The 16,854-nt window shown below is 35.3% G+C and overlaps 1 protein-coding gene and 1 long non-coding RNA gene across 21 annotated transcripts in view; one reads left to right on the top strand and one right to left on the bottom strand.

Annotated features, from left to right (window-relative positions):
* LOC140603648 (uncharacterized) overlaps positions 1-16,854 on the bottom strand; it is a 166,090-nt gene that overhangs the window by 64,007 nt on the left and 85,229 nt on the right. The window contains exon 4 of one of the 15 annotated variants that reach the window (XR_012006594.1): positions 798-1,062. The exons of the other annotated variants lie outside the window; for them this stretch is intronic. This is a non-coding gene — a long non-coding RNA (uncharacterized lncRNA). The remainder of the gene's footprint in view (positions 1-797; positions 1,063-16,854) is intronic. 15 annotated transcript variants of the gene reach the window in all.
* UBR5 (ubiquitin protein ligase E3 component n-recognin 5) overlaps positions 1-16,854 on the top strand; it is a 135,853-nt gene that overhangs the window by 83,150 nt on the left and 35,849 nt on the right. For 4 of the 6 annotated variants that reach the window (XM_072774091.1, XM_072774090.1, XM_072774089.1 and 1 more), the window contains exons 21-32: positions 3,511-3,721; positions 4,744-4,870; positions 8,884-9,035; positions 9,475-9,570; positions 9,906-10,029; positions 12,300-12,397; positions 13,210-13,358; positions 13,885-13,976; positions 15,034-15,180; positions 15,270-15,388; positions 15,462-15,588; positions 15,678-15,807. In XM_072774091.1, coding sequence (XP_072630192.1) covers positions 3,511-3,721; positions 4,744-4,870; positions 8,884-9,035; positions 9,475-9,570; positions 9,906-10,029; positions 12,300-12,397; positions 13,210-13,358; positions 13,885-13,976; positions 15,034-15,180; positions 15,270-15,388; positions 15,462-15,588; positions 15,678-15,807 — 1,572 coding nt within the window. The remainder of the gene's footprint in view (positions 1-3,510; positions 3,722-4,743; positions 4,871-8,883; positions 9,036-9,474; positions 9,571-9,905; positions 10,030-12,299; positions 12,398-13,209; positions 13,359-13,884; positions 13,977-15,033; positions 15,181-15,269; positions 15,389-15,461; positions 15,589-15,677; positions 15,808-16,854) is intronic. The other 2 variants (XM_072774088.1, XM_072774092.1) reach the window with 2 other exon arrangements.

The raw sequence follows: 16,854 nt of genomic DNA, 5'->3' as shown, positions 1-16,854 counted from the left end.
TGCCGAGAATACTAGGGGATAATTTAGAAGTAGGGAGGCCTGTAAGGGGGCTATTCAAAAGGTCTAGGTGGGGGCAGCCCAGGTGGCTCAGTGGTTTAGCGCTGCCTTCAGCCCAGGGTGTGATCCTGGAGACCCGGGATCAAGTCCCACGTCAGGCTTCTCCCTCTGCCTGTGTCTCTGCCCCTCTCTCTCTCTCTTTCTCGCTCTCTCTCGCTCTCTGTCTTTCATGAATAAATTTTTTTAAAAAGTTTTTTTTTTTTAAATAAAATCTTAAAAAATTTTTTTTGGAAAAAAAAAAGGCCTAGGTGGGAGGGGAAGGGGGTCTTGGCTCAGGAGGTAGAGTTATGAGGGAGAAGGGATTTGATTCTAGGTTTATTAGTTTAGGCTGATGGTAGAGCCAACGGATTTGGCTCTACCATCTATCATCAATATAGATGTCAAACAGCGGAAGCAAGAGGGCCAAAGATTTTGAAGGAATGAAGTTGGCATTTATAGAGATGGGAGACTAGGGATGAAGCAGGTTCAGGAGGGGAGGGGTAGACAGCAGGAGTTTGGTTTTAGACACGCAGAGTTTAAAGGTACCTATCAGATATCCAAGAGGAGGTAGTAAATAGATATGTAAGTCTGAAGACCCAGAGCAAGATGGAGAATGAGACTTAGTAGCTGACAGTACATTTCTGATATTTAGAGGAATTACACTGAATGAGATTGTCAGGGTCATGAAGAAGAAAAGAGGTCTAAGGATTGAGCCATGAGAATAGTATCAGCATTTAAATGGTAGGGAGATAAAGAAGAACCTGCTTAAGAGACAGAAGGAGCAGCATCCACAGGAGTTGGAGGAAAGCTAGAATGAGTGTTGTCTTGGAAGCCAGGTGGTGAATATGTGTGAAACAGGATGCAGTGATCATCCATGTCCAATGATACTGTAAGCCAGGCAAGGCAAGTGTTGAACGTGATTGGGGATTTGGCTCCATCTGGGTCGCTCTTGACAGTGGGGTCGCTCTTGAAAGCCTGATGAGAGTGGGCCAAGGAGAAAAATCTCAATTCTTATGAGGAGATTTTCTGTAAAGAATGGAAACAGAACTTGGTATGGGTGCTTATTTACCCTCCATTTGGTTGGAGGTGAAAGCAAACTTGTTAGAAATGCATCTAAAATGAATTGAATCCAGGTACTCCTGAGAGCTGCTTGTAAGCTTTTTGTTTAGAGACACAGTGCTCATATTCTTGGTTTAGTTTTGGTTGTAACCTACTAGACAAGAGGTTCCAAACTAATAGGCGTGTGGTTAAGGAGGTTGCGGTGGCCTGAGCTTGGCTCCTGGAAATAACCTTCACATCATTTTAAAATACTTGATTGGTTACCAACATTTAAAAGCCATAGGATTTTTCTTTAAAATCCAGATTTTCAGTTCTTAAAATATGGAAAGCTCTGAAAACACTGGGCCATAATAAAGCCATTGGCATGCCAGCTTTAGAAGCTGTATATTGTCTCTCCAGTTTATTGCAGTTCTTGATACTTAATTGCTTTAAATGTTGCCATTTATTTATGATATAGTTTGTGTTCTTTCTTATCCCTAGCCTCCTTTACTCATTTGTATTAACTTCAGATGTTCTGTAGGCATTTGATTCTGTGACCCCTGCACTCTGTCAGCATCTCAGGGGTAAAGATAAAATGTGTCATCCTCCCATGGGTAGGGATAAAGTGTGCCATCATTTATTTTTGTACCTCAGTGAGTTGGGATTGGTACACAGTAGACCCATGAGAAATGTTTCACTGCACTTACTCTGCCTTTTGCTATAAGAATAAGTGACAAATACAACATAATAGTGATGCAGAGTAAACTCTTTTCCTTGTAACACTGTAAATGTTGTATTGGTAACTCTCAGGGTGAGAGTCCATGTAAAGCAGTTTGGAGATCAGTGTTTGCTGTAGCTGCTTCCAACCCAATGACTGGATGATTGCTTGAAAACCTCTTATGTCACAGAATATGCAGCAGAATATCTTGACTTAGTTACTTTCAAAAGTACTGTGCTTTTCATTTTTTGGAGAGCCTTTGACACATTTTCTCAATGTATTAATTACTTTATATATCACTGGACTTTGGCAAGTTTAGTCTTATGTATTTCACCTCATACTCTAAAACTGGAGCTTACAATATATGGGCTCACCTCAGTGTCTTAGTGCCACAGTCAAAGTCGTCTATCTAATATGTGGCAGGTACTGAAAATAGTTTTTTAAGTATTTTTTTTTTGTCCCTCCTCCCCTGCCAGTAGTCACTTTTACCTTTCCTCCTCCATAAGATTGAGGGAAGGGATAGGTTATTTAGTTTAGGGGAGAGATGGTAAGTTGTTCAAATTCAAATGCATCTTTCTTCTTCCCTTTGTAGTCCACACATTATTTTCCCAGTTCTTAATTCTAGTTAAAATGAACAAATTTACTTGTTTTCCAAAACTAATGCTTTATATTTATTCCATTAAAGTCCCTTAACAGTTTTACATTCTGAAAGAAGTACACTTGAACTCCTTGGTTTGTACATGCTGTGTCTTAGTCTGTTCAGGTTGCTATAGATTGTGACTGGCTTATAAACAACAGAAATTTCTAACAGTTCTGGAGGCTGGAAGTCCAAGATCAAGGCTGGGCAGATTTGGTGTCTGGTGAGGGCCCACTTATTGTTTCATAGACAGCCATGTATTCTCATGTGGTGGGAGGGGAAAACTCTGTTCTCTTCAGCCCATTTTAAGGGCACTAATCCCATCCACAAAGGCCCTACCCTCATGACTTAATTACTTCTCAAAGGTCCCACCTCCAAATACCATCACACTGAGGATTAGCTTTCAACTGAAGAATTTTGGGGCCATAGATTTTCAGTCTATAGCATGCTATTTCTCAGGTAGTTAATGGAATATACTATAAATCATTAATGTTACTATGTCTTTGACAATAAAGTGCATTAGTTGTTACCTCTGAGGGATTGCATCTGTCATGATTTCTAGGAGAGTTGAAGGTTTTGGTTTTCATGTACCAGATATAATAAAACCTTCATAAGTATAAGAGGTATGCATAAGCATGTATAAAATATATAGGATGTATACCTTTACTTAATTGGTTAACAGTGCTAATAGAGTTCTAATTCAATAGTTATGTAAGATACAATATAAACCAGGGCAAGGGTTAGTAGACTGGCCTTTAAGCCAGATCCCAGTCACTGTCATTCATTTGTGTATCGCATATGGTGGCTTTCCTGCCACTGCCAGAGTTGGATCAGTTGTAAAAGCTGAAAATATTTACTGGTCTTTTACAGAAAATTTATCCACTCTTTTCTATTCCTGTCATTTGTATACTGTGCTTAAAAGGTACCCTCAATTTTAAGTCCTTTGGTGGGCTACTTTGTCTCTATTTACTTTCAGAGCTGATTATGTTATTGTATGCAATTATAAAATGAGGAAGTTTTGACATGTGTAATGTACTGTTCAAATTCATTGAAGTTTTTTCCCTAATTTGTCTGAGCACAGAAACAAACGTTAATGCAGCACATTCTACGCTGTGACTATGAAGCCTGTCGACAATATCTCATGAATCTTGAGCAAGCGGTTGTTTTAGAGCAGAATCTACAGATGCTACAGACATTCATCAGCCACAGATGTGATGGAAACCGAAATATTTTGCATGCTTGTGTATCAGTTTGTTTTCCAACCAGCAATAAGGAAACTAAAGAAGAAGAGGGTGAGAATAAGAACTATAACAAGGTCTCTAAAAGGAATTTTAGGCAGTTTTGAAAATATAACAGCTATTAAAGAAAAGGAAATGACTACAAAGAATTTGTGTGTACTTTTTCTTTGCTTTGTAAAACAGGAGTTTCGATATTCTTAGAAGGTAAAGATGTCTGTCCTCTGGTTAGGTTGAGTATGTAACATAAGCAGATAACTTTTTATCAGTGTGTTTTCTACTATATATATAAACTATATGAGTAATATTTAATGAGACTTACTGATTTTATAATAGCAAATAACTTTTATTACCATGAGAATTATTTAGCAAGTTAAGGCAAGTTACACTGAAGCAACTTTTATGCCAATTTTCAGAATGTAGAGGGGAAAACAGCCTAGTGAGTTCTGAGATGTTTTTGGAAAAATAAGCTTTTTTTGCCATAAAGGTTTTAATTGGCTAAATGTTTGAAGGGGAAATCTGCAAGCCTAAAGTGCAGTTGTGTGGTTCATAAATGTTTTTCCCGATTTTAAATTCTACCAGTGATACTCTGGTAGCTACTTTTTTTTTTTTATTTTTTTGTAGCTACATTTTTGAGCAGTGGTTTTGCAGGCTGCTTTTTTCTTTTCTTTTTTAATGTTTAAATTTTTTTTTTTTGTTTGCAAGTTTCTAACCTTTATTATCTTATCATTAAAGGAGGATGAATAATATATAAACCAAGACTTGAGGTACTGAATTGTGCATCTTTTTCTTCCTTGGTAGTGAAAGCTAGATTTCAGTCTACTTAGGAATAATCTTATCTTTGACCTTTGGGGGTTGAAAAGTAAGGCAGAATAAGGAAATAATTCACATATTAAAGGTCATAGTTAAATCTATCTTAAGTGTGTTGCTCAGGAAAAAATTAAGCGATTTATTATCTCTAGTATGTGAATTAGAGTACTAAAATACATAGTAGTTAGCATTTAATGGCCTGTACATACTTAATCTCTTAGTTATTTTTGAAATTTAAATTGATCCTAATTTCTTCTCTTATGTTTCAGAAGCAGAGCGCTCTGAAAGAAATACATTCGCAGAAAGGCTTTCTGCTGTTGAGGCCATTGCAAATGCAATATCCGTTGTTTCAAGTAATGGCCCAGGTAATCGGGCTGGATCATCAAGTAGTCGAAGGTAATGTGATTTTTACCAGGAAAGTTTAATTGGCGGAAACAGAATCCAAGTACAGAAAAATGTATCTCTTATCTATCTTATGCATGAATTGGTGGGTCCTTTTGCTTTGTTTTTGTTCCTTCCAGTATCAACCCTGGGAAAAAAGATCTGATAATATCTAATAAGATTTTAAGCGTAGAATAGTAGGATCTAGGACGCTTCAGAAATTTGAGATAATTTAGACAAGTAGTTGAACCTTGATTCTTTGAATGTGTTTTAAGTTTATCATTCTTGTTTCCTAGGAAGTTATTTTCTTTAGTTGGAGAACAAGTAATAACAATTATTGAAAGAACTTCAATCTTACTTTTTGGATTACTTATTTAGCTCAATTTCTCAGATGTCTTATTGATCTGGGAAGAATTGAAAGGCTGGTGTGTATTGTAAATGTTTGATATATATTTTAAATTTTCAGGCTCTCTCAGTTGTGGGATGGACAAACCTTAATCACACAAAAAATTACTAGGTGTTTGAATAGATGAAGAATATTATAAAGAATTCAGGATATAGTGTTTTGTTTTGTTTTGTTTGTTTGTTTGTTTGTTTCCTGAAGGAAAAAGCACATTTATATTAGACACGAGAGCCAGAGTTCTTGGACACTTGACAGGTCACTGACGGAAGCACTGCTCACTGTGCTAATATGATAGATTGTAAAGTCTACTTAAAATGAAGACTCTCTTTGCCTATTTTCTGTTCCATATCCAACTTTCCCTTTAAAAATGATTCTTCTAAAATTGATAGCTTCCCAGGTTCAAAAATGTCCTGAAGTGAGATTTATCACAAACTATTTATGGGTGACCAAATTATAACTTAAAACAGTACAAAGACCTTATATAGATTATACAAAATGGAAATTATCACCAGCTTACTTGTTTAGGACTATACTAGGCAGATAAAGTGTTTGGTCTAAAATGGAAAACAACTTAAATACTTCATGAAGAAATTAGTGTCTGAATTATTTCAGGTATTTCATTTCCTCAGGGTTAATACAGGTGCAGATCAAGTTGGACTCTGATATGGTTGGTCCAATGCCAGTGCTGCCATCTTTTTTTTTCATGTAAGGATTATTTTGAAGGCAAAGACTAAAAGGAGCTTCAAGAGTGGGTGATGTGTTGCTCACAGAAATAATTTGCAGAGTAAGCTCCTTTGAGGCATTTGCCGAAGATTTCACTGCAGTGCTCTTAACCAGTTCAAACTCAGGGCTGCCGGTTGAACAGATGAAAGCACAGGAGTCTTATTATCCACGCCGGGCAGTAGGAAGTCCACAGACTCTGCTTCATTGAAGTGAAACCCTCCTCTAGCCTACAATGGATTTTCTAGGCGATGCCCCTTGATGAGTATGCAGGCTGGGATTCATGAGCTGTAAGCTCAAAACTGATGCAATTTCAATATTGAATGGAGTACTGTTAAATGTCTTCAGATGATGATTTGACTCAGAAGTTTTGTTATGTGACTCATAGTTCCTGAGTACAAAGGGCAGATTTAGTGGAAAGCTTGATTGATGCATCTGATTGCAGGTGTATGTACTCTAGAGATTGTTAATCTGGAAGACACATGACCTTCGCTTTTTTGTCACAGTGGTATGTTTGAACATGACTGGATTCTAAGGCTTCTGTAGCATGGATATAACGTGCTTACAAAGAGGAAATTACATCATCCTTGAATTCTTCCATATTGTCAGAAAATACGATGACTCCAGGCAAGCCTATACGAAGAAATGTCAAAACTCTGAATCTTAGCAGCCAAGGTGGTATCTCCTCAGTATTGTCCTCAGCCACTGAGGATACAGGTGAATCTTCATGAATTGTGTACAACATCTTGAAGAATAATTTTCTTTTTTTTGTTTTTTGTTTTTTGTTTTTAAAGAATATATGAGGAGCTGGGCATTGTACTTAAAAATGTTCCCAAGACCTAATGAAGAAAAGTGGTTAAGGACAATTTTTTAAAATGACAAAGGAATGACCCCCTCATTTAATATTGAATTGACTACATCACAACAACAGAGTTGGGAGTTTGCAAGTTCAAGATTAGACTATGGTCTCAATTTATCTTCATTTTATTCTTAGTCTACTCTAAGCTAGAGGTTGGAGAATAGTCCACGTTTTGTTTGGCCTGTGCACTGTTAAAATTTTTTTTCCTTTAAAATTTGAATGCCTTTAGATAAGCATGTATGCTTCTAGTTCGCCATTAATCCCTATTTATTAGACCTGACTGCCCTTTTCCTCAATTGATATTGCCTTCTGGGCTTGTAGGCATTGACTTTGTGACCCTGGAATAAGCATTCTTCTTAATAGCCCCAAACATGCATTTATTTTCAGGTTATTTGTAGTGCCTCCCACTTACTGCTGATTTTTTCTCTCTCTCTGTATTTTGAGTAAGATACACTAGAATACCAAGTGTCTGTGTTGAGCTTAATTAAGATTATTTAGGAACATCACAGTGTGAACAGTCACCCTGATGTGTGCTGTTACCTAGTAAGGTAGGTATTTACCTACCTACCAAATTATAGGTATAATTTTTCTGTGGGTGAGGTCTTCGGACAGGGAAGTGACCTTGACTGAAATAATCCCTATGCCCTGTACCCCTCCTTATTCCAAATACTCTTAAACTCAGATATCTGAATTGGGAGAGGGAAGACATCAATACCATAAAAGAATTAACTATAGGTATTTCTTGATAGTGAATACTAAAATAACTGATATATTATTTGAGACGTTAAAACTTACTTTGCAGAATCTTCCAAAGAATGTTTCTGTTCCCAAAGGTACATCATCATATATAAGCTTTATAAAATAGATGTGTTCCTGAAAGTAACCTCCAAAAGAAATCTTTGTAAAGCTTTTTAAAAAAATGTCCTTATAAAATGGAAAGTGTGTTGATATGGAAAACCACATTTACCCTTGGATCACACAACAGTTATAATTAGAAGAGTCAAACATTAATAAAAATCTTTCTAAATTACTTATTTGTAGACATATAATGTGCTCATCTGGTAAAGTGGTAGGTCTTTCACATCAGAGAAATGTCATGACTTTGGGATTAAATTTGCATGGGAGAATGGTGTCCCTTATGTGTTACCTGGCCCTTATAATTGAATTTTTAGTCTATATTCATTTAGAGACTCTAAAATTGTGGCTGATGGAAGGGATTTGCCTTATGTGCTCTCTCTTAACTGCTGTTTGTAACATGTTAATTCTGTAGGCTTTTGTAAGCTTTTATTCAGAGGTATAGATTTTTATACAGGTAGTTACCAGTTCCCCTCACAAGGTCTGTGTTTGTGATTATTTCCTTTTCTTTTTAGTGATGTGCACACCTGTGCAGTATTTTTATACATATATATATAGCAGGAGAAAAAAAATCACGCCCAGACATTAATCTAACAACACATTTTATAAGCTCCAGTTTCATTAATTTTCCTTGGGATGCAAGTTGTACTGTTAAAAACATTTTTTTCTTTTTTTGGTATGAAAAATCTAAATTGGTCTTTGTTTTAAAACAAAGTGTGTGGACATTAGTTCAATTGCTTTTGAGATCACAGCAAAGGGATTTATTTAATGAGCTAACAGTATTGGTTTTGTGCTAATCAGTATGTTTGCTGATGTTTATTATTAAACTTAATTCTTACTGGATTATAAACAGGGGACAGAAAATTCTTTTTGTCTTAATGTTCAGCTGTTCATTTACCTTAACTGTATGAAAGATTATTTTCTAATCTTCACCGTAAGTTTTGTTCCCTGTGCTTAAGTTTGTGTGGGAGCTTAATATAGTGGTTTTAGTGCTGAACTGGGTGCTCCCAGTTTCATTTCTATCCCTCACTGACTTACTCTGTGATTCCAGAATTGGCATTTGTACTTCACTTCCCTTGCCTGGAGTATTTGCTTATAGAACAAACTTTGATCTCAGATGAGAAGTTCTGTGCACCTTTTCATTACATTTAGCCATGGTAGTGAGCTCCAATTTTGTCCATGTTCTTCTAGTTTGAGATTACGGGAAATGATGAGACGTTCGTTGAGAGCAGCTGGTTTGGGTAGACATGAAGCTGGAGCTTCATCCAGTGACCACCAGGATCCAGTTTCACCCCCCATAGCTCCCCCTAGTTGGGTTCCTGACCCTCCTGCGATGGATCCTGGTAAGATCTGTTATTTTATTTAGTGTTTAACCAAAAAACAAGGTCCTGAAAGACAGGAAATTAAACATTTTAATGGGATATTTAGAAATCTGAAATGTTTAAAAGTAGCATAATGAGTAAACTAATTTAGTTGTAAAGATTTGGTTTAAGGGGTTTATAACTTAAAATTCTAGAAATTTTTTTTCTTTTTTTTTAGAAACTTTTTCATTGACATCTGTATTTCCATGCTAGCAAGAAGCTAGTTAGTAATACATCACAATAAGTCAGTAATTTATCTAGTGGATTCCTTCTCGTATAGTTTGGAAAACAAGTTTCCACTTAAACCTCTGTCTGATTTGACCTTTGGCTTACAGAGAAAAGCCTTAAGGCCAGTTAAGAGAACATGTTAGGGATATGTTGCCTATAATGATGTACATCCTGCTGTTCTGTTTACTGAAAGATGGTGACATTGATTTTATCCTGGCCCCTGCTGTGGGATCTCTTACCACAGCAGCGACTGGTACCGGTCAAGGACCAAGCACCTCCACTATTCCAGGTGAGAATCTGTACTATTTTATCTGCCTAGGCATTTGGGTTTCTACAGATCCACACTTGATTTCAAAGATACTTTCCTGGCTTGAAAACTATCTGTCTGAATTAGATCTTCCATATATCAGTGAAATTGTGTGTATGATCATACACATCATCATGAACAGAGTTGTAAAGTGTGTTAATGTATTTAAATTTTCTATAATGAAGTTACTAATTTATTACGGATACTAGAATATTTTTCTGATGGCTTATTTAATAGATACGTGGTATGTTATTCCAGAATATTCTTTCACTCTGTTTTGTTTACTCTTGTTACCAAATGGATCTGCTTAATTACAGGTCCTTCCACAGAGCCATCTGTAGTAGAGTCCAAGGATCGAAAGGCCAATGCTCATTTTATATTAAAATTGTTATGCGACAGTGTTGTTCTGCAGCCCTATTTACGAGAACTCCTCTCTGCCAAGTAAGAAGTTTAATATACTTTTGATGCAAAGATTTAGCTTAGTTCCCTGTACTATTTAAGTTGATCTTGCAGTGTATGGATAACAGTTATCTAATGTGAATTTAAAATAACTGATCAGAATCTAGCATTTTTTTATTCCCTCTGTAATTAACCAAGCTCTCTTCAATGAAGGGCCCTTCTCAGTATAATTCAGTGTACACTAAGTAAATACAAACTAATTTTATGTGAGCTTGATTAGGAGGTGTGTATATGTATATAAGTTAAAAAGATCACAGTATAGTTATTCTCAAATGTGAATTCATAAATTATGTCATTGTCATTGGGAGAACTTAAAAAATTATACAGATTCTTTTCCAGGCTTTGCACTAGAAGTATGACTCAGTAGGTCTGGGATGGGGCCTGGAATTTGTAATCTAAAACTCTGTGGATGATTCTGATGGTTTCTCTGGAAATCTTTTTTTGCCTTGAAAAGTCATAATGAGATTATGCAAAGTTTTTGATAAGTATTGTGTGGCAAATCCTCATTAACGTTATATAGTGCTGCTTTCAGCATGGCTGTTTATGTTCCTTGTTCCTTTACAAACTCATAATAATAAGGGGCTCCTGGGTGGTTCAGTTGGTTAAGCATCTGCCTTTGGCTCAGGTCATGGTCCTGGGGTCCTGCGATTGAGCCCCACATTGGGCTCTGTGCTCAGTGTGGAGTCTGCTACTCCCTCTTCCTCTGTCCCTCTCCCTAACTTCTGAGCACTTGTATGCTCTCTCTTATAAAATCTTTAAAAATAACTCCAAACTCATAATAATAAGCATTTTTATAAAAGTTAGCTCTTATCTATGCCACACTCTACTTTTATTAAACTCTCTATCAATGTGGAATAGGCAATATTATTCCCATTTTATACGTGAAGTAATGGTCTTAAAGGTTAATTAACTGCCCAGGGTCACAAAACTAGTGAGTGGCACAGCTGGAATTCTAAATGTGGTCTGTCTCTTGGTTCCAGAATTCAGACTTCCAGTCATCACCCTTATGTTACCTCTTCATATTTTAGAACAAGAAGGTGTTTGAGTTTTTTATTATTGAGGGCAAGGGAGTTTTTGTTTAAGCCTTATTGGCCTTAGGCCATAATGACCCAATTTATGAACTTATGATTACTTTAATGAAGGCTGCCCCACTAGTAAAATAAGTCACTGAATTGGAAATAAGTTATTACTCTAGAAGCAGCTTATTAATTTATTAGTGGTTTGAGGGATAGATAAAAAAAGATAGAAAAAAATGTATGTATGTATGTATTTGTATATATTTTTATTTTCTCACTTAAAAGTTTTACTTTCGATTTATGGTGTTTTTAAGGGTACTATTTTGTATAATTGCCTCAATCATTTGGTGTTGTCTAAATAGGCAAGAGTAGAGACTGGAGTTTGAGGTTTTGGTTTTTGTGTCCACTTGTCACCTTTTTTAGTATGTGTGTTACAACAAACTGAACTGGAAAATGGAAGAGAAGGATTAGATATAAGAGCAAAAAATTGATTTAGAAGGAAGTCTTCATGAAGAATCCAAATTTTTATCCTAGTTTCTAGGAACAGTGATGCTATTGGCTGACATAAGTCAGATAGAGAGCAGGTTTGGGGAGAAAGGTGATAATAGTTGTTAGACATGTTGAATATGAGGTATCACTGGGAAATCCGAAGTAGACTTACCAAGTACACAAGTGTAGATGTTGGAACTATGTTATTGTAGAGGGGTAGTTGCTTTGGTAGATCAGAGAGGGAGCCACAGGTGGCTGAGGACTAAATTTTGGGAAATACAGGAGGGAATAGAAATTCAGGGAAGAATACTGAAGGTACATTTTTAAGAGAAAATACATAATAATAACAGGTAACATTTATTGAGTATATTTTATTTGCTGAGTATTGTGTTAAAAGCTTTTAAGTAATAATTGATTTAATCCTCATCACAATTGTATGAGATAGAGCCTATTACCATCCCCACATCTAGAAAATATTAGTTTGACTGTAGAGCCCTTGGTGATCTATTCTTTAGTGTCACTAAGGCCAAGAAAGGAGAACATGGTTGAGAGAGACAAGGATCCTTAGAAAAGTGGCTTTCTTTCTTAGTAGGAGACTAGAAAATAACACCAGTGATTTTCTTTGAATGGTAGAACATTATTTAATACAGCAAAATTACTTTTTTATTTCATCATGAACATCTATTTCTTTTATAATCAAGGAATAATTGATTATTAATGTTTTATGTATAATTTTTCTTGTTTTAGGGATGCAAGAGGGATGACCCCCTTTATGTCAGCTGTAAGTGGCCGAGCTTATCCTGCTGCAATTACCATCTTAGAAACAGCCCAGAAAATTGCAAAAGGTAATTTAAGTCCTAAAAGAGTTGCTTATTTTTTAGTTTGAATGGGTTTCCTTTTACATATAATAATTTGATAATATTATTCAAACCTAATTCCTGTGTATTGAAATGATGTAATTGAATAGAAACTATCAATTTATTCTTTTGTGTATGTGAATTTGTGTGTAAAAATTTATGTGTTTGTTCTTATTCCAAGTATATTGTGTCTTCTAACTTTCCATCAAAAAACAGCTGGTGTAATTTTTTAAATTAAAAAAAAAACTGTATAATGGATAATGTAATGATTAATCTTTTGAAAATGAAGATGGATTACTGATAGAACCTGTCAGTAGTTAATTGGTGGAAGTGATAAAATTTTATAGAAACAATAGGTCAGATGCCTAAATGCTCTTCCCTCTGACTTGGAATTCCTGCTTAACAGAATGCAGTAAGGAATATCAGTTCCTGCTGTCCAGCTTTTAAAAGACTAACATACTTTAAAATACTGGCTAAAAAATTTATGTGATTATCTGTAATTTGTTAAATAGAGCTAGAACTTTAATCTTAACTGCATAAGGTGGACCTATATATTCAGCTGATGTGTGCTATATTGTCATCATGTGGTTATGTTATGATTATACTTTGCTGTGTTTTTGCACCAGAATTGACTGAATTTCTTGCCCATTGACTTGTGTATCAATTTTAAAATAAAAATACAGTAGTTTTTTATTTATACTGTGTAAATGTTAAAGCTTTTGCATTTGAGTAAAGTAGTAAATGGCTGTAGATTAAGGTCTTTCTTGATATCTGAACTACTGTGTTCTTAATCTTTTTAGCTGAAGTATCCTCAAGTGAAAAAGAGGAAGATGTTTTTATGGGAATGGTTTGCCCATCAGGTACCAACCCTGATGATTCACCCTTATATGTGTTATGTTGTAATGATACCTGCAGTTTTACGTGGACTGGAGCAGAGCACATTAACCAGGTAAGCTATTTTTTATTTCCCTGTATTTATGCTGTCTTCAGATATTCTTTTCCTTTCTTCCCTTTCACTATCACTGCATTATAGTTCTTAGTTCTGGAGTTATAAGTCTGGTATTTCCTTTTATTTTGAGTTGTAAAATTCTCCAAAGAAAATTAATTTTTATTTAATTCCTAAATAAGTGAAACAAAGGAGGTGATTGTTAAATTAGTGATCAGATACTTCCAAAATTAGAAATCTTCACTCAGTGGTTTAATCTGATCCATAGCTCTTGATATAGATTTCATAACTATAATACCTTTTTTGGGGGGATGATATGAGTTATTTTTGCTCTACTGGTTAACATTTGATTTCCACTTGTGTAATATTAATGTGTATTTGCTATACCCATATATGACTTTTTCTTTCCAGAACACATTAGTTTTGCTCTGCTTTTGTTGTGATTGACTTGTTTCAGAAAATATCAGAGGTAATTATGATGATAATATGTACATTTATTCTTTTAAAAAATTAATCCTTCTAATTTTAGGATATTTTTGAGTGTCGAACTTGTGGCTTGTTGGAGTCACTCTGTTGTTGTACAGAATGTGCAAGGGTTTGTCATAAAGGTCATGATTGCAAGTGAGTACAATTCTGGTTTTCTTTAATATTATAAATTGGATTCATATTGCTGTATTAAAATAGTCTATACCAAGATAATGTTCTATTTCTTAATTCAGGAAGCATGAGGTTTTCTTCTCTTTAAGCTACTTTATGTATTTAAATATGGTTCTTGATTTAAAGTGTATTCTGAAATGTTTTTCATTTGCTTTTGTATGTATTCTCCAGCCAAAAGGAAATCACTGAAGTTAAGTGAATCATGTGTATATTTGACCTATGTTTTATTTACTTCTTAAAGTGAATTAATAACTTTTCATCCAGCAATAGAGTTACCAAGGCTAGTTTGTTAATTTTCACATATTTAAGAAGCAATAAAATACTCCATCATGGACATTTGCAGTGAGTGCCTCAGTCTTAACAGGAACATCAGCTATAACTTTGCTACAGATGTCTAGATGTTATGGTTAACAGAGAATTGGTTTGTAAAAACCATCTATTTCGCTTTAAAATAAGTTATACAGGACAAGTAGAAAATATTTATAGATAACTGCATCGGTATTTATGATTTTTATTAAAAGAACTTTGGCTAATTTGTCTTCCTTACTTTAAACATAAAAATGATAATCTATTTATTTGTTGATTACTTACTAAGTGCTCTCACACAGTAGCTGCTTGGATGGTGGTAGACAACAGAGTCCTTTTCCTAACAGGGTTTACAGTCCTGTGAGAGGACACAAGCAAGAAACATCTGCTCCTAAGGGTTTTAGGGTTTATTAGATGCACATAGTAGGACCACTTACACACTGAATGGGGGCTGTGGAGAATTAAGGAAGACATTCCGAAGGAGGTGACTATTCCCAAGTCATTATAAGATCCCTCTATGAGAGTTGCTTTAATAGACTTCATGCCACTAAATAATCCTTCTAATTAAGTATGCTTTAAGAATTATACTTTGCATTTAAAAATTAACAAGGGTTCTATCTGGTGTCAATAAGTTATACTTCCATAATTTCCATAGGCCTCTTTGTGTGTTTTTTTTAAATTTCAGTTTTTGTACTTGTGTATGAATTCTTTCTAGACTCAAACGGACGTCACCGACAGCCTATTGTGATTGTTGGGAAAAATGTAAATGTAAAACTCTAATTGCTGGACAGAAATCTGCTCGTCTTGATCTACTTTATCGCCTGCTCACTGCTACTAATCTGGTTACTCTGCCAAACAGCAGGCAAGTGGGATTTTTTGGGACATAAATTCAAACAGCACAGCACATCTAAGTAGTCCTCCCCCTGCTCACAGCGATGTTCCATTTTGCAGGGGAGAGCACCTCTTACTGTTTCTAGTGCAGACAGTTGCAAGGCAGACAGTAGAGCACTGCCAGTACAGACCTCCTCGGATCAGGGAGGATCGTAACCGAAAAACAGCCAATCCTGAAGGTGAGTGAATCTGACAGTTTTGACACATAGGAAAAGCATTATATTTGTCTTACTATTTCCTTTTTTTTTTTAGATTCAGATATGCCTGATCATGATTTAGAGCCCCCAAGGTTTGCCCAGCTTGCATTGGAGCGTGTTCTACAGGACTGGAATGCTTTAAAATCTATGATTATGTTTGGGTCACAGGAGAATAAAGACCCGTATGTATTCATTAAAAACATTTTAAGTTTATGTATTTCTCATGTTAATGCAAGTGATTACAGTGCATTGTCTTTCATTCCCCCTCAAGTCTCAGTGCCAGCAGTAGGATAGGCCATCTTTTGCCAGAAGAGCAGGTTTACCTCAATCAGCAAAGTGGCACCATTCGGCTGGACTGTTTCACTCATTGCCTTATAGTCAAGTGTACAGCAGATATTTTGGTAAGTTCTTTGGATGTTTATATACAAGTACATGAAAATGTTTTCTGACTTAAGTTTCCCATAATTTTAGTGATTCAAACTCTTACATATTGATAAACTCTAATTAAACAGTACAGTAAGAGGAATGGAATTATGGGGGGTGATTTAAGTGTCTCCATTAACAACAGAAACTCCTTTCATTCTAAACAAAAACCCTAAAATGTGTTAGAAAAGACAACAGTATACAGATGTATGGAACAGTGTTCAAAATTAATGGTAACACAGTGCAAACTTTACTCCTTTTTTAAATTGGAAATTAGGGAGTGCCTGAGTGGCTCAGCGGTTGAGTGTCTGCTTTCGGCGCAGGGTGTGATCCTGGGTGTGGGGATAAGAGTCCTGCATTGGGCTCCCTGTGAGGAGTCTGCTTCTCCCTCTTTCTGTGTCTCTGCCTCTCTTTCTGTATTTCTCATGAGTAAATAAATAATTTTTTTAAAAGAAATTAGAAGAGAATATAAACCATAAAACCTAGTGCAGTGCTGGTGAGGTTTTAGTAAAAAGAATACATTCAGACATTGATGGGGTAGCACTGCAATTGGTACTCTTTGAGAAAACAATTTGGCAATAATATCATAAGATATAAAAATATCAGTGTCCTCAGAACTTATAAAGAAATAATTTATGATATGAGAAAGAAAAAGTCATGTCACAGAATAATAAATTAAAAAATGAAATACTTGATGGGTCCACTAATAATGGAGTATTGAATTAGATTATAGTCCAGCTACTTGTTGAAATGTAATGCAGCAATTTAGAAATTAAGGATATTTTAAGTAACATTTAAAAAAAGAACAGAATAATGTGAAATTGGATGCTCTCTGTAATTAAAATGTATATGATAGACCATGTATAGAAATGAGACAAGAAAGTAACAATAATGACCTAATGAGAGGGATGGGATTATGAATTTATTAATGTAAGTATTTGAATCTACTTTACCTGTTTCATTATGTACTCGAAAGTAAGTGAAATAAATTGTTTCTTTGATTTGATTTTTCTTCTAAATATTGG

This window comes from Canis lupus, chromosome 14 (assembly GCF_048164855.1).
Source record: "Canis lupus baileyi chromosome 14, mCanLup2.hap1, whole genome shotgun sequence".
NCBI lineage: Eukaryota > Metazoa > Chordata > Mammalia > Carnivora > Canidae > Canis > Canis lupus.
Note: the sequence above shows the minus strand (reverse complement) of the source record. Positions and strands in the feature narration are given on the sequence as shown.